This window comes from Anopheles arabiensis, chromosome 3 (assembly GCF_016920715.1).
Source record: "Anopheles arabiensis isolate DONGOLA chromosome 3, AaraD3, whole genome shotgun sequence".
NCBI lineage: Eukaryota > Metazoa > Arthropoda > Insecta > Diptera > Culicidae > Anopheles > Anopheles arabiensis.
This window is the reverse complement of record NC_053518.1, coordinates 57850064-57875347: the sequence shown is the minus strand read 5'-3', so window position 1 is coordinate 57875347 and position 25284 is coordinate 57850064. Positions and strand designations below refer to the sequence as shown.

General features: G+C 44.4%; 6 protein-coding genes across 8 annotated transcripts; 2 read left to right on the top strand and 4 right to left on the bottom strand.

The window, feature by feature from the left end:
- Positions 1 to 3124: 3124 nt before the first annotated feature.
- Positions 3125 to 6401, bottom strand: LOC120901076 (uncharacterized protein K02A2.6-like). Its single transcript, XM_040308782.1, has one exon. The coding sequence runs from the start codon at positions 6326 to 6328 to the stop codon at positions 3125 to 3127; it is 3204 nt and encodes a 1067-aa protein (XP_040164716.1). The 5' UTR covers positions 6329 to 6401.
- Positions 6402 to 6452: 51 nt separating this feature from the next.
- Positions 6453 to 7529, bottom strand: LOC120901075. Its single transcript, XM_040308780.1, has one exon. It carries the CDS (start codon positions 7527 to 7529, stop codon positions 6453 to 6455), a length of 1077 nt encoding a protein of 358 aa, XP_040164714.1.
- Positions 7530 to 9933: 2404 nt separating this feature from the next.
- On the top strand, positions 9934 to 11034 carry LOC120904690 (exosome complex component RRP42). The gene is made up of 2 exons (XM_040314909.1): positions 9934 to 10091; positions 10161 to 11034. Exons 1-2 carry the CDS (start codon positions 10035 to 10037, stop codon positions 11013 to 11015), a joined length of 912 nt encoding a protein of 303 aa, XP_040170843.1. The 5' UTR covers positions 9934 to 10034; the 3' UTR covers positions 11016 to 11034.
- Positions 11035 to 11081: 47 nt separating this feature from the next.
- LOC120904688 (ankyrin repeat, SAM and basic leucine zipper domain-containing protein 1) lies at positions 11082 to 21927 on the bottom strand. Of its 3 annotated transcripts, none has more exons than XM_040314906.1 (6): positions 21806 to 21927; positions 20055 to 20376; positions 12685 to 12789; positions 12159 to 12626; positions 11593 to 12080; positions 11082 to 11518 (listed from the first exon to the last, which is right to left on the bottom strand). In XM_040314906.1, the coding sequence occupies exons 3-6, from the start codon at positions 12769 to 12771 to the stop codon at positions 11179 to 11181; spliced, it is 1383 nt and encodes a 460-aa protein (XP_040170840.1). In that variant the 5' UTR covers positions 12772 to 12789; positions 20055 to 20376; positions 21806 to 21927; the 3' UTR covers positions 11082 to 11178. The 3 variants fall into 3 exon arrangements, with proteins under 3 accessions (XP_040170840.1, XP_040170841.1, XP_040170839.1); XM_040314907.1 differs by having other exon boundaries at positions 20055 to 20396; positions 21806 to 21924; XM_040314905.1 differs by lacking the exon at positions 20055 to 20376 and having other exon boundaries at positions 21806 to 21903.
- LOC120904689 (uncharacterized protein K02A2.6-like) lies at positions 17483 to 20043 on the bottom strand. Its single transcript, XM_040314908.1, has 2 exons — positions 17714 to 20043; positions 17483 to 17663 (listed from the first exon to the last, which is right to left on the bottom strand). Exon 1 carries the CDS (start codon positions 19125 to 19127, stop codon positions 17823 to 17825), a length of 1305 nt encoding a protein of 434 aa, XP_040170842.1. The 5' UTR covers positions 19128 to 20043; the 3' UTR covers positions 17483 to 17663; positions 17714 to 17822.
- On the top strand, positions 21814 to 24676 carry LOC120904687 (sodium- and chloride-dependent glycine transporter 2-like). The gene is made up of 7 exons (XM_040314904.1): positions 21814 to 21939; positions 22080 to 22314; positions 22390 to 22813; positions 23058 to 23796; positions 23883 to 24092; positions 24170 to 24340; positions 24423 to 24676. Exons 1-7 carry the CDS (start codon positions 21910 to 21912, stop codon positions 24522 to 24524), a joined length of 1911 nt encoding a protein of 636 aa, XP_040170838.1. The 5' UTR covers positions 21814 to 21909; the 3' UTR covers positions 24525 to 24676.
- Positions 24677 to 25284: the final 608 nt, after the last annotated feature.

The following is a 25284-nucleotide window of genomic DNA, read 5'->3' as shown; positions in this document are numbered from 1 at the left end:
AAAGTTCCATTTCAAAAGAATATGCATCCTTTACTCAGGATATGGATTAGATTTGGTTCAGCGGTTACACAAATGAAGGTCTTTCTGAAGTGTTGATCTGAAAATGGTACTAGGAATTCTAAACCAAAAAATAACTAAGATGCTCATTCTTTTTTCTCAGTGGTGGCAAGTTCTTTTTCTTGGGGCTCTACGCGACCGCTTAGGGCCACTGCAGTGCTCCATTGGATACGATTTTATCGTACGTGCTGTAATTTGATTTTCGCTGGATTATTTAGATTGATTTGATTGTTTGGCTGAGTTTCATCGTTCAATGATTACAAAAAATTGAGATTTTTTCCTTCAAACCCAAATATATATACATCGCTATTTCTGGTCACTTTGCCCACAGGGCAAGGCGAGCTTTTGGCGGCCACCGTCGCAAAACCGTCGCAAAACGTCAAAACCGGCGTCGCATGTACTGCAAACCGACGTCGCCAGCGAGCGAAACTCGCAACGATTTCGAGGCGCTGGCGACGGTCGTTTTTGACGTTTTGCGACGGTTATTGACCCTTCGAGCGAGCTTTTGCCCTGCGGTCCAATGTGGCCAGATTATATTGGCAGATTTCGGCAGGAGCACTGTTGAGAACGCAACCATTTAACCGTCTTGTGTACGACCAAAAAACTTTACGTAATCGTACAACCGCCTACCCGGGTAGGCCATACAATTTGCATGGAAGAATGATGTTTTATGTGATTAAAAGAGTATATCTTTTGAATTTGTTGTAAGATTTGAATGAAAACTGTCTTATAGGTTCATAATAATGTTTTATAACATATCGTTGTAAAATTAGAATTTTAAAAATCCTATCAATTTTTTTTTTATCAAAAATGTGCAGTAAAGCACGTGTCTGACAGAGCACGTACGATAAAATCGCATGCGATGGAGCACAAACGCTTTTTCGTATAATATTGCGATTATTGGGATGATTTTAATATTAAAACGATTATGAAAAATTAAGTTGAGATTGTTCCTACAAAACAACACACATTTAGTTTGACAGATAAAATCGGATGCGGCGTCCGACGAAATCAAAAATTTTTGATTCCGTCGTACGACGAAATCGCACGTCCGACGTTATCTGTCAAATCTCATATAAAATTTTGACAGGCCTTCCGATAAAATCGCATCCGATGGAGCACAGACACGAGCCTAACTCCAACACTCCAACTGGCCTTGCCGCATGTTTTAAGTGGATGAATAGTCTTTTTCTAAGTTTTACTTACGTTTCTTTCAAAAGTTATATACATTTTTCAATTGTTTTGCTTGTTGTATAAACATATATGTTGACGATCTATAAAATTTACGCATCTGTGTTGTGCACAGAAACAGTGCAGTGTAACCGCGACTCGATGCTGTCGTGGAACTGACAGCATCCGACGTCCGAAGGGCCGTTAAGGGCTTCGGGAGCGATCGGGCTACCGAGGGTTCGCACTCGATCATAGGCTGCGACCCGACACACACAACAGTCTTGTAGCATAAACAGTGGAACGTCGATTATCCGGGCAGCTCGGGACTGGGCATTTGCCGGTTAATCGATTTGCGCGGATAATGGTCTAAGAAATGTCAAATTCTATTAAAAATTAAATGATCCACTAGTTTTAGTATTAATTCTCCTTGAATCAATCGATAAATCGTTAGTAGAATATTATTTTAATCAATAACTATAGGTTGTTGTTCATGAACAACTGTTCATGAACAAAAATAAATTTCGAAAACACCACTAGACACTAAAGAGCTGCACAAAAAACTGGTTGCCCACTTGACTATCGCAGCAAATGTTCACTGTACGTTTGAACAGCTGTCACATTTATGCGCACGGTTAAGGCGGCGCTCTAGCAGCAATCGAACACGACATCCGACACGAACAAACCCATATACATGTAATATGTAATCATATGGAGGTGCACTGTCAGACACAAACAAACAAACAAGACAAACATGTCAAATCCCATACAATTTTTCATGTTCGATGTCGTGTTCGATTGGTGCTAGAGCGCCGGGTAAGCCGCCCGCCGGTTAATCCGCCCCCGGATAATCGACGTTCTACTGTATATTATTTATATTAGAATAAAGTGATTGATACAGAAGAGCCGATTAATCGATTTGCGGATAATGGTCCTAGAAATGTCAAATTCATATACAAATTATAAAATTCACTTGTTTTATGATTAATTTACTTTGAATCAATCGGTTAATCGTTAGTAGAATATTCAGCCGTACCGGCTAACTCGTTCGACGAGAAACATTCGTCGCTCATGAGTGGACAGGGTTGTACCGCTAGGTTGGCCAGTACAAAATCTATACGGTTTTCTAATTTTTTATCTAGAGGGCTATGAAATGAGTGAAAATGAGCGTCGCGGCGAACGTTCCCAGGAATGAACGAGTTCGCCGGTAAGGCTGATTATTTTAATCAATAACTATAGCTTTTACAACTGTTCATGAACAAAAATGAATTTCGAAAATACAACTGGACACTACAGAGCTGCACAAAAAACTAGTTGTCCACTTGACTATCGCTGAAAATTTTCTCCGTACGTTTGAACTGCTGTTACATTTATGCGCACGGTTAAGCCGCCCGCCGGTTAATCTGCCCACGGATAATCGACGTTCTACTGTATTTTAATGATTATCCTGTTAGCAAAGAGAATGAAAAAGTGTGCGACTTTCAGACGAGGGGCATGTAGAAGCAGGGGGAGACGGTTGGAAATACACGGAATTACGCAGAGCCGCGAGCGTGTTTTGGTTTCCACACAGTTTTTGCACTCACACAATTACACATGTGTGAATGTGTGCGTTCACTTTCAGCCTGCGCACTCAGTTTGGTTTTCTCGCAGCGGCATGGTGGTATCGGTGTCTGTTGTATCGTTGTACTTTCACTCTTTATATTTAACTTATCCGTACAATTACAATTACTATGTCTTCGCAATACCAGCAACGTCCGTACTCCGTCACGGTTCGTAGGAGAGAGCCCCGAACGCTCTCTTCCTTGCACCCACGATGCTATGCCCTCCACCCGAGCGGCACTCATCTCTTCGTTCCCAGGGGCCGGCAACCTATCTTGTACTCTACAACATCTCCCCCTATTTAGTACCGGCGGTATTGCTCAATCCACTGAGGCGGTTTACGAATCCTCGTAGAACGTCGTAGAGGCTGTACCAGCGTTGATGAACCGCTATCTGCTGTAGCGAACCCCGGAGATGTTGCCGATCTTAGCTCTTCTGAGAACGATGACGAGGGACTCTCGGATTGCACCGCTGACGACGACAGTAGCGGTGAAGACGATGAGGATGATGGGGGTGATGACGATATAGCCAACGATGGCGATTCCGTATATTGTGCCCTAGCTATATCCGTGTTCATTTCAGCGTTTCCCTGCCTGCTAGCTCCCGATTCATTCGAGTTCATACCCCAAGCATCCAACAACACGTCTAACATACGGTACGAACGTGACTCATCAACGTTAAACGGACTTGATTGTTTATCACTCACTCGCGAACGCAACTGATTAATGTGGGATCGTAAATGTCTATTTTCTGTGGTAACAATCTCGTACATAACCGAGCCTAAACGCTTCCTGACTGTTCCGGATACCCATTTCCATTTGTTTCTAAAATACTGTTTTGCGTAAACGAGATCATTACATTCATATTTTCTTAATCGCATCCTATGTTTAACGTCTTTGCCCAAACCCATAGACGGTCGCAAAAGCTCCATGCATGTACGCATTTTACGCCTTATCATCACTTCTGCTGGCGATTGATTCCGTTCCAAAAGCTTATGCGGTATGCTTCGATACGTCATTAAGAAAATATCTATTGCTTCTTGCACTGTACCACCTTCCCCCTCCATTTTCTTAAGTGCCCGTTTAAATGTATCCACAAATCTTTCCGCTTGCCCGTTGGATTGCGGATGGAAGGGGGCTGTTCGCAAATGCTCAATGCCGTTTAACGTACAAAATAGCTCAAATTCCGTGCTTACAAACTGCGACCCGTTGTCGCTTACTAAAACATTAGGCATTCCAAAACGGCTAAAAATTTCACTTAAAATCCTAATTGTTGCTCTTGCTGAAATCGTTGCTGTTGCCACTATCTCCGGCCATTTAGAATAAGAATCGATGACTAGCAAATAATACATTCCATCAATAGGGCCAGCATAATCAACATGTATTCGCTGCCACGGAGCAGTCGATTCTGGCCACGAGATGGGTGTGCTATGCGCTGGTGACCTTGCAACCGCTGCACACCGGTGGCACCTTCTAACTTTTCCCTCTATCTCTCGATCTATTCCGGGCCAATAAACATAGCTCCTTGCCAGCGCTTTCATCTTATCCATACCAGGATGGCCTCTATGTAGTTGTTGTAAACATCTTTCTCTCTGTGGCCCTGGTATTACCAACCGCTCACCAAAAAGTAAACATCCGTTTACGATGGACAGGGATTCACTCCTGCTTTGGAAATTTCGCAACTCTTGGTTCTCTACTTTCTTACTAGGCCATCCTTTGATCACATAGTCTCTAACATTTCTTAATACCGGGTCTTCGTTGGTTTCATTCAGCACTTCTTCTAATGTCAATGGCATTATTTGCGTTACGCAGCCAATCATGGCTTGCAAATCCCTCTCTGTTTCGATGCTAGCAATAACATATTCTGCATCCGGTTTCTCATGATTTGCAATCAAGCGCGACAACACGTCAGCATTACCAAATTTCTCCGTAGATACGTATTCAATGCTGAAATCATACAGCAGCAGCGTCAACGCCCAGCGTTCCAATCTATTCGCGGTATACACTGGTATTCCAGTGCGCGAGCCAAAAATACGCAGCAAGGGTGCATGATCCGTTTGGAGCGTGAAACGCCGCCCAAAGATCATTCGATGAAACTTAGTCACCGCATAAATTATTGCTAATCCTTCACGATCTGGCTGACTATAGTTTGTTTCAGTTTTAGTAAGAGCGCGTGATGCATGCTGAACTATTTTTATCGTGCCATCTGGCATTCTGTGGCTAATAGTGGCTCCTACTCCCACTGACGACGCATCAGCTGCCACTATTATCGGTTTCTTTGGGTCATAATAAGTCAGAAGGAGGTCTGAGCTTAACAACCGCTTAAACGTGTCAAATGCAATCTGACATTCTGGACTCCAATACCATTGCCCATCTTTTTTTAATAGCTCATCAAGCGGGTAACGAAGATTCCTCATTTGCGGCACAAACTTCCCATAATAGTTTATCGCTCCTAGGAATGAGCGTACTTCAGCAGGATTCTTCGGGGAAGGCATCTTCACAATCGCTTCAATCTTGGCAGGATCCGGGCGTTGTCCATCACGATCTAAAATATGACCAAGATACTTAATATGCTTTTGGAAAAAGTTACACTTTTCAGGCTTTATTTTGAACCCATATTCCTGCAACTTCGCGAGCACCGCGCGAAGGTTTCCCATGTGGGTGTGTTCATCCGTTCCGCCAATCACGATGTCATCTAGGTACACCGCCACATCCTTTAACCCAGCTAGCATGGTCTCCATTAACTGCTGGAAGGCTCCTGGTGCGACCTTCACCCCAGGCGGAAGTCGGTTATAAGCATATAACCCTCTGTGTGTGTTAACCGTTAGCAGCTCTCTGCACTCTTGTTCCACTTCAACCTGTAGGAACGCATCGGTGAGGTCTATCTGGCTAAACATGGCCGAATTTGTCAACGTTGAAAAAATATCCTCCGGCAGCGGGATCGGATACTGGTGAGGCTGGAGTGCATCATTCAACCCCGTTGAGTAGTCGCCACATATACGAATGCTTCCACTCGCCTTGCGCACTACCACTATAGGCGCAGCCCAAGCTGAAAAATTAACACGGGTTATTATACCTTCTTTTTCCAGCCGGTCTAGCTCCTCGTCTACAGCGGGGCGCATCGCATATGAAACAGGACGCTTTGGACGAAATACAGGGACTGCATCCTTTTTCAGCTCCATCCTCACTTTTGCTTTCATGCAGTGCCCCAACTCGTGGGAAAATAATCCTTCAAAATCCCTTTTTACTGCCTCTAGACTAATCGTTGCTACACACACACGATTGCACACCGACGCCAATGGAACATCCCACAATCCAAAAACTTCCATCAAATCAGCACCTAGTAACATCAGCGGCTCCTCAGTGACTCTCATCGTACATCGTTTAACTTGCTGCTTCAAAGCCACATGAGCACAAAATTCTCCTAGGATTTTCAGTTGGCTACCCGAAGCCGTTTTGCCTTCACGGATGGCGGGCACAATGGAGGCTGTCCTATGGTCCTCCATTGCTCGATTGATATAATCGAAATATCAGCGCCCGTGTCCACCATCATTTTCATTGGCTCACCATTCAATATCACGTTCACGTGACCTTTACCCTTACTGTTGACCATGTTCACGAGGACTGTTCTCACTTTGCTGTGGGTTTTCGATGCGATAAAACGTGCCGCTGCCCCACAGTGCCCTTCCTTATGACCATATTTTTGACACTGCCTGCACTTGTAATTTCTATACGTGCACTTTTGAGCATAGTGCCCACACCACAAAGCCAACATTTTGTAGTGGACTTAGCCGGTTGCATATCACGTCCTCCGTTACCGCGGTTCATTTGCCACTTTGGACCGTTGCGATTATACTTCCCGTCAGTCACGACGTTTATTTGTTTCTCGCTCTCTATCATCACGGTGTCCTTTTTCAATGTCACCATCTTTTGGCACAATTCGACTAACTGCGTTAGTGTGGTAACTTCGTTGTCCTCTATTCTGCTGAGCAACCGCAACCTTACATCGGCATCTCTGTCATCCTTCAGCCCGCACACAAACAAAAAACATTTAAACTGCTCCTCTGTCAGCCCCGCAAGCTCTGCTTCAACGACACTCTTATTTACGCGGCAACCGAACGTCACGTAATCTTCCAAGCCACTTTTCTGCAACTGCAAGCACTTAAACCGCTTGCTGACCTCTGACTCACGAGAACCAAACAGCGATTTCAGCGTACTTACAGTTTCCGCGAATTTGAAGTCTTTCGGCTTACGTGGCAGTACGTAGCTCGTGTACCGCTCATGCTCTGATTGCCCCAGCTTCCTCAGCAGCAGCCGCACCTTCGCGTCATCCTCCAGCTTACTGGCGTCCCTCTCGAACAGATCTTCATAACGCGAGAACCATCCGGCGAACGTCGTGCTCTCCGGATCGAAGTGAAAATCTTTCACCTGGCCCGCCAGCACATCGCTAAGCTGCTCTGACCCATTCACGGTCTGCTTAAGCTGCGCTGTCTGCCAAATCTCGCCTATCAGCTTTTCCTGCTGCTTCATAAATGCTTGTTGCTGCTCCAGCATCATCTTGTGCTGTTGGCGAAACAGCTCGTGAATCCAGCCGGGGCCAGATTCCGTTGGATCGACGCTTCCCGTGTCACCGCGATGGCCGCTGCGCGATGGCCTCTCCCCCTCACCATTGTTCGTATGCAGATTCTCTGCACCACTGGTATTCATTGTGCGTTTTCACTTTCGACGTTTGCACAGGTTCTTCTAACTCTCGTCGCCAATGTTGTATCGTTGTACTTTCACTCTTTATATTTAACTTATCCGTACAATTACAATTACTATGTCTTCGCAATACCAGCAACGTCCGTACTCCGTCACGGTTCGTAGGAGAGAGCCCCGAACGCTCTCTTCCTTGCACCCACGACCCGACGGACAAAGAGAGCGAAATTTACAGGCGAGGGGCATGTAGAAACAGGGGGAAGGGGTTCGGTCGATTTTGTATTGGCCGCCATAGTCGAAGGGAAGCGATTTTTTTCCGAATTGAGAGTGAGCGCGCGCAGCGCTCTCTCGCATGCCTTCAAATTACACGGGGCGCTCTCGCGATACAAAACAGCTGATCAGCTGATACCCCCTTCCTCCCGTTTCTTTCCTCTCGCGCTGCGCTGGATGCGCGGATCAGCTGTTCTTGCTCTCTCGCGTTTCTTTCGGTTTGCGCTGCGCTGTTGCCGCACTTACGCGCTGCGCTGAACACCCCCTCCCGTGCGTTCTTTTCGGTTTGCGCGTAGCGCTGGACACCCCCTCCCCCTCGTTTCTTACGTTGCGCGTTGTGCGCTGTGCGCTTTCGTTCACTTTGATTTGCAGCGTAATAAAATCGCATGCATCGAAATAAAACTTAAACACATCAAACTCGTTTGATATTTTAACACTTTATTGAAACTTAAGGCACAGTTCCACACATTGCTAACCACAATCTTGCCACAAAACCACACATATTTTTTATTATAAATAATTTAAAAAAAATCGTCACTTCAAGCACCCGCTTTACTGCCTGTATGTTGTTCATGTTGAATACTGTAAAAAAAGCATTGAAATAAAGCAATATAATTTACATATTCATGTTGAATTATGAAAGATTATCGCAGCTTTATTTCAATGCGCACAACACTTCTTCAATTGAAAATACGGCCGAGGCCGTAATAATGTGAATTGAAATAAATAACACTTCAACACTTCACTTCAAATTACATCGAGCGCCCGGGACTTAGGCTAAAACGCGCGCGGCCTCACACTGCGAAGGCTTGAACTGTACTGACGATTTTGTGTGGTAGCAAGAAAGGGAACGCACGAGGAACACTCGCTGCACTAGTGCGAGCGAGACACCGACACCAGCAAGCCGCTGCGAGAAAACCAAACTGAGCGCGCTGGCTGAAAGTGAACGCACACATTCACACATGTGTGATTGTGTGAGTGCGAAAACTGTGTAGAAAGCAAAACACGCTCTCGCCGCCGCGTAATTCCGCGTATTTCCAACCGTCTCCCCCTGCTTCTACATGCCCCTCGCCTGAAAGACGCACACTTTTACATTCTCATTGCTAGTAGGGCTGTTTCTACATGCCCCTCGCCTGTAAATTTCGCTCTCTTTGTCTGTAGGGGATGCTATGCCCTCCACCCGAGCGGCACTCATCTCTTCGTTCCCAGGGGCCGGCAGCCTATCTTGTACTCTACAACAGTGTCTCGCTCGCACTAGTGCAGCTTGTTCGGGAAGAAACGGAAAGGAAGGGGTATGAGGAAAATACAATGAAACAGCGCGAGCGGGCGTTCTTTTCAGTGAGAGCGCCTCGTGTATTTTAAAGGCATGCAAGAGAGCGCCGGTCTGGTGGTACAGTCGTCAACTCGCACGACTTAATAACATGCCCGTCGTGGGATCAAGCTCCGAATAGACCGTGCCCCCATACGTAGGACTGACTATCCTGCTATGGTACCAATAAGTCACTGAAAGCCAAGCCCACTTCACTAGTTGGTACAGGCAGGCCTTGACCGGCAGCGACTGTTGTGCCAAATGAAGAAGAAGAATGAGCAAGAGAGCGCATTCTCCCTGTGGTAGCGCTCCATCCGCCATTCATTAATTATCAGCCCAAAACAACGGACTTCGGATCCGATCTTGGGCCGGACCCCCACCGTGTGTTTCTACCTTCCCCTCGCCTGAAAATTTTATTCTCTTTGTCTGTCGGGTAAGCTTTAACCGCCGACAGCGAGATTCAAATTCAAATTTAAATGACTTTCTTTGACGAGAAATTTTCGGAATCCACGCAACTGACATTTTCTACTTATGAACATTAAATTTTAACGGATAAAAAGTGCCAGGCAAACAAACGTGCATCAGCGCGTTAAGTAACAAATGTGGTTAACAATCCTTGAAATAGCATCCCAAGCGCCACAGATTAAGCTTAAACGACTGAAAAATCAAATATCTGTGATTTTCGGTAGGATAAATGGAAAATCGGTAGTTTTAGGGCGGTCATCTGTGAATCGGTAGGCATATAAAAAATCGGTAGGAATACAGATAAATCGGTATTTCTGGTCACTCTGGTCTCGTACCATACCGCATGTCACATCGAATGTTTTTCTTTAATTGACAACCACATGCCGCTGGAATTCGTAAACAATCGATTGTTGTTTGTGCTGAGTTTGTTGAAGATAATTTGATTTGAAATCATTTATAAAACATCCACAATGGCAAATGTCCTTTTAAGTGAAGCGGAAAAAACATATATTCTGCATGGTATACAGGTAAACTATTTCTCAATCATGTATATCGGAAGTAATGTGGATTAATTATCAAGTTCGTGTCGTTCATAGAAAAACATGAGGAACGATGGGCGAACGAATCGCGACTATCGGCCGATGGAACTCGAATCAGAGATAGTCGTCCATGCAGCCGGATCCGCGAGACTGCGTCTGGCTAACACGGACATACTGGTAGGAGTAAAGGCAGAAATTGATACGCCTAATCCTGATCGACCCAACGAGGGAAAGGTGGACTTTTTCATCGATTGCTCGGCAAACGCAACTCCTGAATTCGAAGGCCGAGGTGGTGAACAACTAGCGACGGAAATTTCGAACACCCTGTCCAAAGCATACGAATCTCAAAAGGGGTTCGATTTGGCTGGCCTGTGCATTATGGCGGGCCACCAATGCTGGAAACTGTACGTCGATGTGTTGATTCTAGAGTGTGGTGGAAATTTATTCGACGCCGTCTCGCTAGCCGTGAAGGGCGCATTGTTCAATACTAGGATACCGCGTGTTTCAACAGCAATGCATGATGGCGGCTCGATGGACTTGATTCTGACCGACGATCCGTACGACTGTGAGCGATTAGACGTTACGACTGCGCCCATCCTAGTAACGGTGTGCAAGATCGGAGACCAGTGCGTCGTGGATCCGTCGGCCGAAGAGGAAGAATGTAGCGTAGCAAGCGTAGCGGTGGGGGTTTCCTGCCGCCCTGATGGGAATACAACCACCAAACAGTCCATAACTACGGTGCGTACCTCCGGGGAAGGATCAATACGCTTGGAAACGCTGAAAAAGTGCTTCGACACGGCAACCACCGTAGGCGCCTCCCTCAACAAAGCATTGATGAAAGCACTGCATGAGGATGAAACTAGAAATTCGAAGGGATTGGGCAAGCGTGAAATTTACGGGTTTTTGAAATAAATCTTTGCAACGAAGAAAACAAGAAATAATTAATTAATCATACGAATAATGCACATTAACATATAATCATGTTTTTATAGATGGTTTAATTCATTTCACAAAGTGCCACAAAGATGTTTGATATTATCGCTAGTTCTAAACATACTTTCCATGCTGTGCTTCTTCACCACCTTAATTTCAGGTAGACCAACATTCCACCAACAAATAGACAGCTACACATTTTTAACAATTTACCATTACGTTGCCGACCCTTACTGGAAGGCATAATGTAAAGCACTGGTTTTGGGGCGGTTACTTCATGGATGGTGTTAATATAAGCTGCAAAATCCTTAACCGTTGAATGTAGCTCAACAAGCTGTTGCTTGAGATTGGAACTTTGCTCGGCGCTGCTGAATGCTTGTGAGTCGTACGCTTCTGTGAGCCTCTTTGTAAACAGCAAGGATGCTTGCATGACAGTAAGATGTTTAAGAATGTTGGCCAGTACTTCCATGATATCGTAGAAGCTGAAAACAGAAGGAATAAGTACACTCATTACTAGCAAGCTTGTCAACGAATGGTAGCGAAACACAATACTCACTCCAGAATACGCTGTTTTTCCATCGTCCATAAACTATTCCGAGACCATTTATGCAGATGAAAGTCGTAAAGCCCAAGCAGTACGCGCTTTCGCTCAATCGGATATTTCATGCCAAGCTCGAGCAGCCGTTCATCGGTTACGGTAAGAAACTCGAACAAATTCATATTCGCATCAGCGAAAAGCCGAAGCGAACCTTCACTATTCATACCGAACAGCATCAGTCCCAGGTCGGGGAAATAACCGGGTGGATCGTCAGCCCGTTCGCCACGCATGAAGTTATGATAGTCGCTGTAGCACAGGTACTTTGCCGGCATCACGTACGGTTTCTCCTCGGACGGAAACAGCTCGGCAATGTCCAAATAGTTCTGGTTGATTGCACACTGTCTCGGAGTAAAGCCCTGCCTGTTGACGGTGTGTGTTTGAGCGCCGGCACGGAGCAGAATTTTCACTATCTCCAAGTGATTATTGTTCACCGCATAAAATAACGCCTGCATGAACGATCAGATGTCAAAAAGATGGTGTTTAGTTACTTTTTAACGTTGGACAAGTGTATGTGCCACACGTACCGTGTTACCTTCATTATCGGTCGAAAGCAATGATGACTCGCCAACGATTTCTTTCACCACGTCCAGGTGGCCTGCCTTGCAGGCAAGCATGAGTGGCGAACAACCGTATTGATCCAACATTCCGATAATGGCACCGTAATCCAGCAGCAACCGCACAACTTGATACACACGCTCGGACGATTGCGACGAGCTGCATGCGATCATGAGTGCCGTCTGCAGGTTGTACTGGCGATTCACATCCATCTTTTCATCTCGCAGGAAATACTCCACTATAGGTAGCTGCGCTTCGAAACACGCATAAAACATAGCTGGCCATCCTTGCCGTAGCATTCCACCGCCACGCAAATATGTATCCTGCCTGATAATACGTTTCGTTTCATCTAGTTGCCCATCGAGGATGGCGTAATACAGGAGGGTATCATAGTCTTCCTCTGGTGGTTTGACCTCCTGCATAAACGCTGTATTTTGCTATAAAAAAACCATTAAAATGTATACGGCTGAAAGATTATGATTTGTGTGTGCTTACTTTTTGCTTCGGATATGAGCTACTCATGTATCCAAAATCATCGAAATCATCCTCATCGGAATCATCATAACCGGCCGGACGATACATGATGAAGCTTTCAGCGAACTATTGAATCAAGCGAAGTGAATTTGTATTTCTGAGTTTAAACAGAAAACGAAGTGTATCACATGCATGCGAGCAGCAAATTATGCGTTACTTTCTTATATCTTCTGCACCGCGCAGCACCGTTTAATCATTTAAAGAAGCGTGTTCTGAAGTTTGTTTACAAACTTTGAACATGTAGGCGCAAGGCCACGGGAGTGACAAAACGTTGACATTTTTTTTCGAGATGTGAGCTTTTGTCACTTTTTTAGATTTTGTCAATTCAGGTGGCTAGTGATGGGTAATCCGAAGCGGAGTCGTGGATCAACTCCGACTCCGGTGCGCAAACTATGACTCCAACTCCGGATCAGAAACGGATTTGACTCCGGATCAGTCCGGATCAGTCCGGATCAATCCATAACAGTCCAAATCAGTCCGGTTCAATTCGGATCAATTCGGATCAGTCCAGATCAGTCCGGATCAGTCCGGATCAGTCCACATCAGTCCGGATCAGTCTAGATCAGTCCGGATCAGTCTGGATGAGGGCGGTGGCAACGCTCATCGGATGCGATTTTATCGGACGAGATTTGTATGGGATTTGACAGATAACGTCGGACGTGCGATTTCGTCGTCTGACGTTATCTGTCAAATCCCATACAAAAATTTGACAGGGCGTCCGATAAAATCGCATGCGAAAAAGCGTTCCCAAGTGCCACAAATCCACTAAACGACCACTAAACGGCTTCTAAACGACTCAAGCACTCTACCTAAACGGAATATAGAAAGACTTCGTTTAGCAGACGGCAAACGACTCATGCATTCTAAAAATAGCAAAAATGCTGGTGGCGCCATCTGTTTTTGGGATACCCAACCAGTTGAGCTTCCTCGCTTGGAGGAAAGCTTTCTCATTTCCTCTGTACTGTTGTATGGTTTCACATTGAAGTTGTGCATCGCTAGAACTAGAACGGCGATACGATTGTTTAAATACTAAACTCCAACGGAAACCACCAGCACTGAAGCAAGCGAGATTTGAGTAATGGTCGTTGGTGTTGATACCCACGTATCTGACCACACGACCATTCATATAGATTTTTGCTCAGAAAGTTAGAAGGCTATATAGGTTGTAGAGATGGAAAACTTTAAACACCTTTGTAATAGCACACTTTTGTTTATTGGTGACGCTTTAAAAATTGATGCTGCCCACGTTGCTCTTTCCTATCTCCAAAAGATCGTCTCTTTTCCGGAAACTCCTCTCTTCCTTTTTTCACTCGGACGGGCGAAACAACAGTGCGTTTTCTCTCCTGCGTTGCCCATTTCGCTTAGTGCGTTTCGCTCGATGCGTTTTCTATTTCGCCTGACCGTTACCCAAATAGCAAATCTGTAGCAACATCCCCCCGCCCGTGAACTGCTTGCGTTCACTCCTATTTTAGTGTTGTACGTCTATCAATGCCAGCTTAACTGCAGGCCTTCTCACCAACCCGGTGCTGGTTTTTACCCATGCTTGTCGAACATGATCGTCTTTTCCCTTTATCACCTTTGTTACAAGCCCCCTCCTCCACGTATTTCTATTACCACTTTCTATTACAAATACCACATCGCCTTCTTCGATATCTTTTATATCAGTGAACCATTTATCTTGTCGTGTTATAACGGGCAGATATTCCCTCAACCACCTTCTCCAGAAACTATCCAACAAATGTTGTGTCAGCTTCCAGCTGCTCCTCAATGTGCTTTTGATATCGGTAGGGTGTACTTCTATCTGTTTAATGCCTGATGAATTGTCCCCAGCTGCCTGTTTAATGCTCCCCAGCAAAAAGTGATTTGGAGTCAACGCTTCGTGGTCTGCTGACTCAAGAGGAATATAAGTAAGGGGTCTAGTGTTGATCATTGATTCTGCTTCTAGTATTATCGTTTCTAAAGTTTCGTCGTCGGTTTTTCTGGGTGAGTCTATATTTTATGTTCTTTAACACATAAATAAACAATCCGAACACCAGGATAAAAAGTACTTAAAACACTATATTACCATAATGATGTACAACGCATTAAAACTTTACATACAGAAAAACCCTATACGCCCGCTAGTCCCTAATGCTCGTGCTCGCACCTCTTATCGCGGATGGCCTGCAGTGAAGTGTATGTCAACGGTCACCCCGAGGTCGTCGTCCCGACCTCGGTCCTCGGAAGGATCGCGAGGGCTGCGCCCTTTACCTGCACGTGGTTGTTGACAGCTCTAGCGTCTGAAACCCGTCGCACGTAGCGAGCGGCCCAGAGCACAATGTTGCGCAACTTTGATTCCGTCCACAACATCTCCCCCTGTTAATATAGCTGGTACTGGTCCAACCAACGTGAGGGTCTTATATTTCTAGAAGACCTACGTGGTACTTGTACCAGCTGCTCTTCTTCCTTGTGGTCATCTAGTTCATCTGTTGGAGACTCTTCAGGTGATGTAGGTGAACAGGAAGTGTAGACTGAACCCGAATTGGACGATGACGATGGCGAGGACGCAGACGATGTGATAGCAGACTCAGGCGGTATTGTAGACGATGGTGGAGTCGACGATGACGATGGTGACAAACAACTCGGTGATGGAAAAGACGTTGTTGGAGCCAATGATAACGATAACGGTGGCGCCTGAACAGGTGATGGAGTGCACTGATCGTCAAGCAACGGTGGTGGCTCGTGCATTACATTCCATGAATCCAGAAATACATCCAGAGCTAAGGGTTTCGAAAAGCGGCTCTGCTGATGACGATTTCCGTTATGCCTACGCATTTGATTTACATGCCTTCGAAGTGTACGTTGATCACCGGTTACAACTTCATACATAACGTTGCCACATCTTCCGGTTATGACTGCTGGCTCCCATTTCCAAATGTTTCTGCTGTATGTCTTGACGTACACTAACTCTCTGCAGGACAACTCTCTCACCTTCTCAGGTACACTGTGTTTAAATGGATTTAAGGTAGGACGAAGCAGATCCAAAGTTGTTTGCATTTTACGACCTAACATGAGCTCAGCTGGTGATTTCTTTTCTTCTGTGGACGGATTTGGAGTCGATCGATATGTTTGTAAAAATATGTCCAATGCCTCCGCAAGTGATGTATCTTCTGCACTAATCTTTTTCATCGATCTCTTGAACGTGTCTACAAACCTCTCAGCCTGGCCATTTGACTGAGGATGAAATGGTGCTGTTCTCAGATGTTCTATGCCATTGTGAGCGCAAAAATCAGCAAAAATCTCGCTAGTAAACTGCGTGTCATTGTCACTTACAAGCGTGACTGGATTTCCAAAACGTGAAAATATTCCTCGTAGAATTACTATAGTCGCCGATGCCGTAATGCTTGATGTTTTTACAATCTCTGGCCATTTTGAGTATGCATCCACGACAATTAAAAAATAGTCCCCTTCCAGAGGGCCAGCGTAATCGATATGCACACGCTGCCATGGTGATGAAGGTTTAGGCCAAGGAATAGGAGTTGAATGAGCAGGTGACTTTGAAACAGCTTAACACCTCTCACAAGAGGCTACGCATTCGCTTATGTCTTTATCGTTGGATGGCCAATATACGTAGCTACGAGCTAACGATTTCATTCTTTGAATGCCAGGATGGCCACGATGGAACTGTCGGAGGCATCGTTCCTGAAGGCTGTTTGGAATTATGACTCTCTCGCCAAATAATAGACACTCCTCCACTGCTGATAACGCTTCCCTTGTTGCATAAAAACTTGCTAATTCTCCTGTATAAATAGTATTATGTGGCCAACCGTTTTGTGTAAAATGTAGTACCTTTGATAAAATTGAATCTTTTCCCGTTTGTTTGGCTACTTCCGTAAAATTGATTGGTAGGGATGAGTGCTGATGACTACTGATTTTATATCCTTCTCTAGCTCCAAATTGGCGATTATATAGTCTTCATCTGGCTTGCTGTCCTCGTTTATCAATCTTGATAGGATGTCGGCATTTCCAAATTTCTCCGTGGTTACATATTCGATTTCAAAATCGTACATTAAAAGCGTAAGGGCAAAACGCTGTAACCTGTTTGCAGTGTAAACAGGAATACCTTTCTTGTTTCCAAATATTCTTAGAAGAGGCCTGTGATCTGTCTGAAGACGGAAATGCCGACCAAATATCATCTTATGAAATTTGGTCACTGCGAAAATGATAGCTAGCCCTTCCCGGTCGATTTGACTGTATCTTTGCTCGGCTTTTGTAAGAGATCGTGATGCATGTTGTACAACCTTCATACTGCCATCAGAAAATTTGTGACTTAGAGTTGCTCCCAGACCAACGGAAGACGCATCAGCTGATACCACTATCTCAAGTCGCGGATCATAATGGGTTAATAATAGGTTTGAAGACAATACTGATTTGAAATTTTCAAAAACTTTCTGGCATTCTGCAGTCCACGCAAATTCTCTCCCTTCTTTTAGTAATGCATCCAGTGGGTACCGCAAATTTCGTAGATTTGGAATAAAGCAATAATTGATTGCTCCGAGGAATGACCTTACTTCACTGACATCTGATGGTGCTGGCAAATTGGTTATAGCTTTAACTTTTTCCGGATCTGGTCTGATGCCTTGATTATCGATTATGTGCCCTAGATACCGTATTTGCTTCTCATTAAAAAAACATTTTTCTACGCGAATTGTGAAACCATAATCTTGAATTCTAGCGAGCGTTTCATTTAAAATATCATCATGTTCTTTCTGATTCCTACCTCCGATAATGATATCATCCATGTAACTGGAAACTCCCCGCAATCCAATGAGCATTTTGTCCATCAACTGTTGAAAAGCCGCAGGAGCTACCTTGATGCCCGGTGATAGTCGGTTGTAGGAGTAAAGCCCTTTATGCGTGTTGATGGTTAGAAACTTCCGACTCTGCTCAGCAATTTCGACCTGAAGGAAAGCATCCGATAAATCTATTTGTGTAAAATGAGTGCAATTACCTAGCCTGGCGAAAATATCTGCTGGTAGTGGAAGCGGGTACTCCTGGGGGTGCAAGGCTCCATTGAGACCGGTCGAGTAATCTCCGCAGATCCTTATCTGACCGTTTGCTTACCGCACGACGACAATTGGTGCGGCCCAGTCAGAGAAATCGACCGGTGTGATGACTCCTAGCTTCTCCAGCCGGTCCAGTTCCTTGTCGACTGCATCCAGCATAGCGTACGCAACTGGACGTTTAGGGCAGAAAACTGGACGACACTTTTCTTTCAGCTGCAGAGTAACGTTTCCCTTTGTACATAGGCCCATGCCCTCTCCAAACAGCTTGGGATAACGTAGTCGTAGCTCCTTATTCGTTGATGATTGAATGGCGTTGCATATCTGGTCAACAGGCACTGACCATAAGGAAAAAGCCTCGATTAGGTCGGTTCCCAACAGCTTTAAGTCCGCTTGCGAAACATAAACCGTCTCGACACGCTGCTCTTCTTTGATGGTGATGTTGGCATTGAATTCGCCGATTATAGACAACACTGCTCCCGATGCTGTTTTGGCATCGACTGTTGGCGGGGAAAGGGGGGGTGCTCCGATTAGTTTCCAGGTATTTTTGCCAATGACTGATATGTCAGAAGCGGTGTCGAGCTGTAGCCGGAGGTGAATGCCATTGATGCTGAGAGGTACATACTTCCTTCTCTCCTGAACGCTGTGCACATTGACTGAGACCGTTCTAGTATTTGCTTGCTGACGATTGAAATTCGCTTGGTTATAGTTCCGACGATAATTGTTGTACGTTTTGCAAAATCCTTCTTTGTGGCCTATTCTTCCACAATCGGTACATTTGTGAGTACGGTACGTACAGTCTCGAGACCAGTGTAGTCCTCCACATAGCCAATACGATCTGCTAGGGGGTTTCGAATCGTATGGCATCTCTGGCAGGTTGCTTCGATAATGCTGGAACTGTGTTTCCTTATGCTTCACTGCATAGACTTGTTCGGTGTTCTCTCTTTCGATCATTGCGCTGTCGTGTCTTAAGTTGATTATGCGTTGACATTCGGTTGTAATATGCTCCAGGGTGGTTTCAGGACGTTCCTCGATCCGCGCTAACAGTCTTTGACGAATTTCCACATCCTTATCATCTTTCAACCCGCAAACAAATACAAGGCATTTAAGCTGTTCCTCCGTCAACTTGCTTAGCTCAAAGTTGACTACACCCCGGTTGACGCGACATGCGTACGCTAGATAATCTTCCGTCTTCCCCTTCACCGTGTTTAAGCATTTGAACCGTCGATGTAACAGGGACTCCTTTGTTCCGAACAAATCTGTCAGCTTTGCGACCGTCTCTGGTAATGAAAAATCTCGTGAGAACTTTGGCAAGATGAAATTTACATACCGGTCATGTTCAAGAGTTCCTAGCTTGCGCATGAGAAGGCGCACTTTTGCTTCGTCGCTCAACCGGGCAGCATCTCTTTCGAACAGGTCCTCATAGCGGTTGTACCATGCGGCAAATGTCGTTCCAGCCTCAGCATCGTATTAAAATTCTTTAATGTGGCTGCACAACGAATCCAAGATTTGTTCCGGTGATGTGGATGAACTTTGGCCTGACCCTTGCTGCTGCATTAACTGCGCCAAAATGTTCTGCTACTGCGCCATTTGTTGCTGCATTAATTTCAAGATCTGCATCATCGACGAACTATCCATCGACACCGATGGCGGCGTTTGTAATGGAGGTTGCTGCACTGATGGTTCTCCAGAACCATTTTGTAGCTGGTGAGTCGGTTGCACATTAAAACCCGCACTAGAGCGCCTTTCTTCATCACCACTGGTATTCATTTTATAAATTATTTGCAGAGAGAGAGAAAAAAAATTGTCCTCGACAGAAAAAAAAATAAAACCTAACTGTACACGAACTTTTCAATCAAGCTACTGAGCTCAGCTATCCTACTACACACGTTCTGATGATCCTTTTTATGTACTTTTTTTCTTTTACACTCACTGAATAGGTTTTTTTTTAATTATTAAACAATTTCACTGCACTGCACGTTTTTTTCAGTTAGAGAAGGAGCAGTTTTTTTTTTTTTTACAACGCAGGTTCTACACACTGATGAGGAAAATATTTCTCGTCGCCACTTTTATGTTCTTTAACACATAAATAAACAATCCGAACACTTGGTACATTAAGAAGTATGAGTAATTTGATTTTTTCGAATTGAATCAAATTAAAAAATATGTGCAGGTTTTACACACTTCCAAAATCCATTGAGAAACGTGAGATTGGGTAAAAGGCGAATTAATACAGCCGCGAAAAGTGCGTATTGATGGACAAACTATGTCCATAATTGGTACTCTTACCCTAAAGCATATTGCAACGCGCTATCATTTCACCAAGGATCAAATTAAGAAAGGACAAATAAGCAGCGTCTATTGTTCAACAGAGGAAATGATCGTGGATCTATCAACAAAACACCATTAGCTAGAATTAGAATCTTCTTCTATTTGGCGTAACGTCCTACGCGGACATGCCGGCCTATACAGGCTTTCGAGACTGAGTTCATTACCACGCAGCCGGATAGTTAAATCCTTGCCACGGGGGGACGGACTATTCTAGGCTTGAACCCATGACGGACATGCTATTGAGTCGTTCAAGTTGACGTCTGTACCACGGGACCGTCGCCTAGAACTAGAATAAATAAGCTAATAATGTTAATAGGATTAAGTCCTTCACTATGAAAGATATAGAAAGATAGGCAAGGGAACTTGTGTTGTTGGCAAAATGATCATCATGAGAACTAGACTTAATGATGAAAACGTAGAACGAATTTTATAATGGAATGAATGGAAATAGAATTATATTGTCAAATTAGGAATAAAGAAAATCTCTCTTCCGTTACTGCATTCAAACGAATAAGACGTGTGTTTTCTCTCAGCTCGAAACATAACCATAGTCATTTTACTACATTCATATTAGTGGTGGGAGCTCGGAATCGGACCTATCTGATTCCGATTCCGTGTTCGGAATCAATTCCGGAGCCGATTCCGATGCTGGAATCGATTCCGATTCCGGAGCCGATTCCGGAGTCGATTCCGGAGTCGATTCCGGAGCCGATTCCGGAGCCGATTCCGGAGCCGATACCGGAGTCGATCCCGGAACCGATTCCTATTCCGGAGCCGATTCCGGAGTCGATTCCGATTCCGGAGCCGATTCCGGAATCGATTCCGGAAACTGATTCCGGACCTACTATCCGGAATCGATTCCAGAAAACTGCGGAGCTAGCCGAAATCGATTCCGACAAAAACTTCATTTTTCCCATCACTAATTCATATCATTTTGGGTAGCCCTATAGCACGGGAAAATTACCTAGTATTACACATGTTTTGCCTTCTTTTGGCGTACCAAACAACGCAGTTATGTCGATCTGTAGAGAGTTAAGACAACATTCAAGACAATCCCTCACCTTGAAAAGAACAGAAAGATCAAGTAAAAGAGAATCGATCGAATCCAGTCTTATAAAATTCGACTATCGAATAGACCGCCTCTTACAAATTAAAAAAAAAAAAATGGATTCATACATAGTGGAGACTATCGTGAAAATTTATTTGATCGTACAAATTGTTGCTGAATTTTTTTTATTCAGAAGTAACGGTCCAAAAAGGCCGTATTGTGTTTGCTGAATATTTAATCGTGTTATATTATCTTTTCATTTAAGCAATACGGCCGAAGCCGTTCTTTCTGAATAAAAAAAAAAATATTATCTTTTCATGTCGTTGGAAATTTCAATAAACGCTTTTTATCAAACTGACCGAGCTTGATGATTCGTAATAACTATATAGTAAGTTTTGAGTTTACATTTTTAAAAGTTGCCATTGTCACATACGAAGTAAAAAATAAATACTGTCTTACTTAGTATTGGACAGAGGCTTGATACGAACTTTTAATAAGGTAAACTAAATATTCACTACACAGTTATTACGTATGATCAACCTCGATCGTAAAGCAAATCGTCCGACATTGCACCGTGTCGCATTGTTCGACCTTCGCAGTAAGTTAATTTGCAAAAATTCTCATAACTTCGCGACGTATGGTAACAATGTTGACTACTGACCGGTGGGTTAGATATTACTTCCATAGCCAAGAACCATTTCCCAGTTGAGCCTCAGAGCGGAAATTGCAGTGTCGTTGAAATCGGTGCTACGGTACTACGGTCCAATGGATACTAGCAGCCCAGATGAGATTGAAGTAAGAACATTTATCAGATGAATATCTTGTTTATGGTCACACTGTAACTAGGTGCAGACAGGTGGCTGATATGAGAGCAATTCTTAATTACCATAATTAATGATACTGTTACTCCGTTGCGTCGCTTATCTGTGTCCAAGGACTGTAGTACAAAGCTCACCGTGGACGTGTGGTTAAAGCGCGTTGAACGTCGTAGACAGCTCGCGTACGCATCCGAATACGATTTCTGCAACGATCAACCGATGAATGATGAGGCGCTCGCAAAACGTGGCTCCTGGACAGGGCGGTACGATTTCCTCCTGTCCCTACTGGGCTACTCAGTCGGTTTGGGAAATGTATGGCGATTTCCATACCTTTGCTACAGCAATGGAGGAGGTAAGTGTTACGTGTAGTTTCGTTGTAACGTGTGTTCGTTGATACTTACGCGCTGCTTACTGCTGCTGCTTCCAGGGGCCTTTCTGATACCGTTCACCGTGATGCTAGTGATTGCTGGGCTGCCGCTTATGTTCATGGAGTTATCGCTAGCACAGTACGTGGGTTTGGGTCCGGCCATACTTTTCAAGCGACTCGCCCCTATTTCGGAAGGCATTGGGTATGGCATGATACTGGTATCGGGAATGGTGATGCTGTACTACAATGTAATTATCGCCTGGACCGTTTTCTACATGGTGGTGTCGTTCGAAGATCCACTACCGTGGCGAGGATGCCAGCACGAGTGGGCCACGGTGAATTGCTTCTCGTACGAGGAGGAGGACAACTGCTTAGCTACGAATCGATCGTACTATATGGCCAACTGTATGTCGAGAGAACAGTATCGGTTGCTTAATGTAACGCTTCGGACGCCACGCAAACCTCCGGCGGAAGAATTTTTCAAGTAAGTGATTCGATACAGTGCTTTTATTACATCTGCTTCATTAAGCCGACTTAACACTGTCATTCGCCTTTCAATCGCCTTTTTAACTGCTGTCTATAAGGTATATGGTACGTAGATGTATTTAAAACGTTATTACCGCTGTTGTTAGTCAATGGCATGGTTTCCATTTCACACCTGATGGACATTGTTGAACAACTAGGTGCTAACCGTGGACAATAATTGATTCTCTACTCACTGATTCAAGGAATTACTTTCTTCAAATATCTGCCGGCATCGAGGAGACTGGGATGATCAATCAACGGTTAGCCATCTGCCTGCTAGTAGCCTGGGCCATAGTGTTCCTTTGCTTATCGCGAGGTGTCAAAAGTTCCGGAAAGGTAGTATATTTCACGGCCCTCTTCCCGTACGTCGTGCTGGCGGCACTTTTCATTCGCGGCCTTACCCTGCCCGGTGCGTACGATGGCATCCTGTATTACGTTCGTCCGGACTGGGACAAGCTACGCACCGCCCAGATCTGGGGAGACGCAGCGGTGCAGATTTTCTTCGCCCTCAGCCCAGCCTGGGGCGGACTGCTGACGTTGGCGTCGTACAACCGCTTCGACAACAATTGCTATCGGGACGCGATCGTAGTAGCCATTTCCAACATACTCACCTCATTCTTTGCCGGCTTTGTCATATTCGCCATAATAGGCTTCCTGGCGCACGAGCTGGACACTAGCGTGGACAGTGTCATCGATCAGGGTGCCGGTTTGGCGTTTGTTGTGTTTCCGGAGCTCGTCGGAAAGCTGCAGATGCCTAGACTGTGGTCCGTGTTATTCTTTTTCATGCTGCTAACGCTAGGACTTGACTCACAGTTCACGCTGATGGAAACGGTGGTGACGGCCGTGTTGGACACCTTTCCTGTCCTGCGCCGAAGAAAAATAGCCGTAGTGGCCGGAGTCAGCATCGTTGGGTATCTTGGAGGATTAATATTTGTGACAAATGTAATACCCAAGCGCCAACGGTTGGGCGCTGTGAGATGCACCGTGAACGATCTACTCACGTTTGATTTTATTCTTTTTCGCACTAGAGTGGAATGTACTGGTTCCAGCTGTTCGACAAGTACGCGGCAAACTGGTCCGTGTTGCTAATAGCCATCGCTGAATGCATTTTGGTCGGATGGGTTTACGGCTGTGAACGATTCATCTCCAACATCGAAGAAATGCTGGGGAAACGATCAAAATGGTTCCACCGGTTTTGGGTGACGGTTTGGAAGTACATAACACCAGCAATGTTGCTGGTAATAATACGCATTAATGTCACTTTGCATCAATCGCAAAATATTGTATAAACGATGGTGTTTTTTTCTTCATTCAGTTTATTCTTTGCTTTAACTGGCTACAATACAAACCCGTAGCGTACGGCCGGTACATCTACCCGAACTGGGCTGACGTGTTTGGTTGGATCATTGCACTGGCTCCTTTTGGAATTGCAGTTATTGTAGCTGTTAAAAATATGTCCACCAGTTCGTCACCGTTTGCATGGCAGGTAAACTTGACACCTCTGCACCCTTTTGCACCGTATGTTCTATGTAGCTCCAGAGCATTGAAGTTGTTGCATATCGTTTCAGACTATTCGAAAGCTGCTACAACCCTCTCCCGAATGGAAACCTTCACAGCCCCGGTTAGCCTCGGAAATGGCGTATGAAAATAGTAATGGAATAGAGTTGTAAAAACGTAACTGTTTCAAACAACACATTGAAGTTGATTTTTTATAGTGTTTGTGGTCACATCATCATGTTCGTAGATGTACACGACAGAAGAATTTCAAAAATTTAAATCTTTATTCAGGTCTTTTAAATTAATATATGGTACACGCTACATATTTGTTTTGTTTTTTTTTTTATTATTTTTTTTATTTTATGCTCTCAATTTCATTTCCCTGCTACCCTGGGACACGGGTATTCTTTTCTAATTCGTTTACACAACACACTCTTCCTTCTCCACTGATTCTTGTTTCGCTTCTTTTTTTTTGTTTTCTTTTTGCTTATCGTCGTTCATTTTTGTTAGAAATAAATACGTTACTTACGTCTTCGCTTCATTCTCAGCAATACTCCACTTTTAGCAGTAAATTAACATTAAATGATCACACACTTGTTGCAGTTGTTTTTGTTTTCGTCGTTATTTTTTTCAATAAATATGTGCAGACGTGTTGCTTTTTTGTTTCTTCACTAATTTTCAAAGCTTTTATCGTATGCTATGGAGGAAACAACACTTCAAACTGCTAAAATGCTGGCTATTTAACGCTCGTGTCAAAAGTAATACGCTACATAAACTCAAAGGAGTTATATTATACCAATGGGTGAAAAAACGGCAAAGATTAAAATTGTCCGTTGAAGAGCCATAAGTGTCATGAACACTTTCTGATATTCCAATTCTTTTCAACTGTAAAATGTTCGATTTGATTAAATTGTTTTGATTTATTTGTTTTAC

Bases quoted from the DNA above. Each gene is read 5' to 3' on its own strand.
- LOC120904690 (XM_040314909.1), top strand. From the start codon at position 10,035: ATGGCAAATGTCCTTTTAAGTGAAGCGGAAAAAACATATATTCTGCAT. The intron at 10,092-10,160 runs GTAAACTATTTC...TGTCGTTCATAG, and splicing joins ATATTCTGCATGGTATACAG to AAAAACATGAGGAACGATGG.
- LOC120904688 (XM_040314905.1), bottom strand. From the start codon at position 21,829: ATGGAAGTAATATCTAACCCACCG. The intron at 12,627-12,684 runs GTAAGCACACAC...GTTTTTTTATAG, and splicing joins GCTCATATCCGAAGCAAAAA to CAAAATACAGCGTTTATGCA. The intron at 11,519-11,592 runs GTGAGTATTGTG...TTCTGTTTTCAG, and splicing joins GAAAAACAGCGTATTCTGGA to CTTCTACGATATCATGGAAG.
- LOC120904689 (XM_040314908.1), bottom strand. From the start codon at position 19,127: ATGCGCAAGCTAGGAACTCTTGAACATGACCGGTATGTAAATTTCATC.
- LOC120901076 (XM_040308782.1), bottom strand. From the start codon at position 6,328: ATGGAGGACCATAGGACAGCCTCCATTGTGCCCGCCATCCGTGAAGGC.
- LOC120901075 (XM_040308780.1), bottom strand. From the start codon at position 7,529: ATGAATACCAGTGGTGCAGAGAATCTGCATACGAACAATGGTGAGGGG.
- LOC120904687 (XM_040314904.1), top strand. From the start codon at position 21,910: ATGGATACTAGCAGCCCAGATGAGATTGAA. The intron at 22,315-22,389 runs GTAAGTGTTACG...TGCTGCTTCCAG, and splicing joins TTGCTACAGCAATGGAGGAG to GGGCCTTTCTGATACCGTTC. The intron at 22,814-23,057 runs GTAAGTGATTCG...CACTGATTCAAG, and splicing joins CCGGCGGAAGAATTTTTCAA to GAATTACTTTCTTCAAATAT.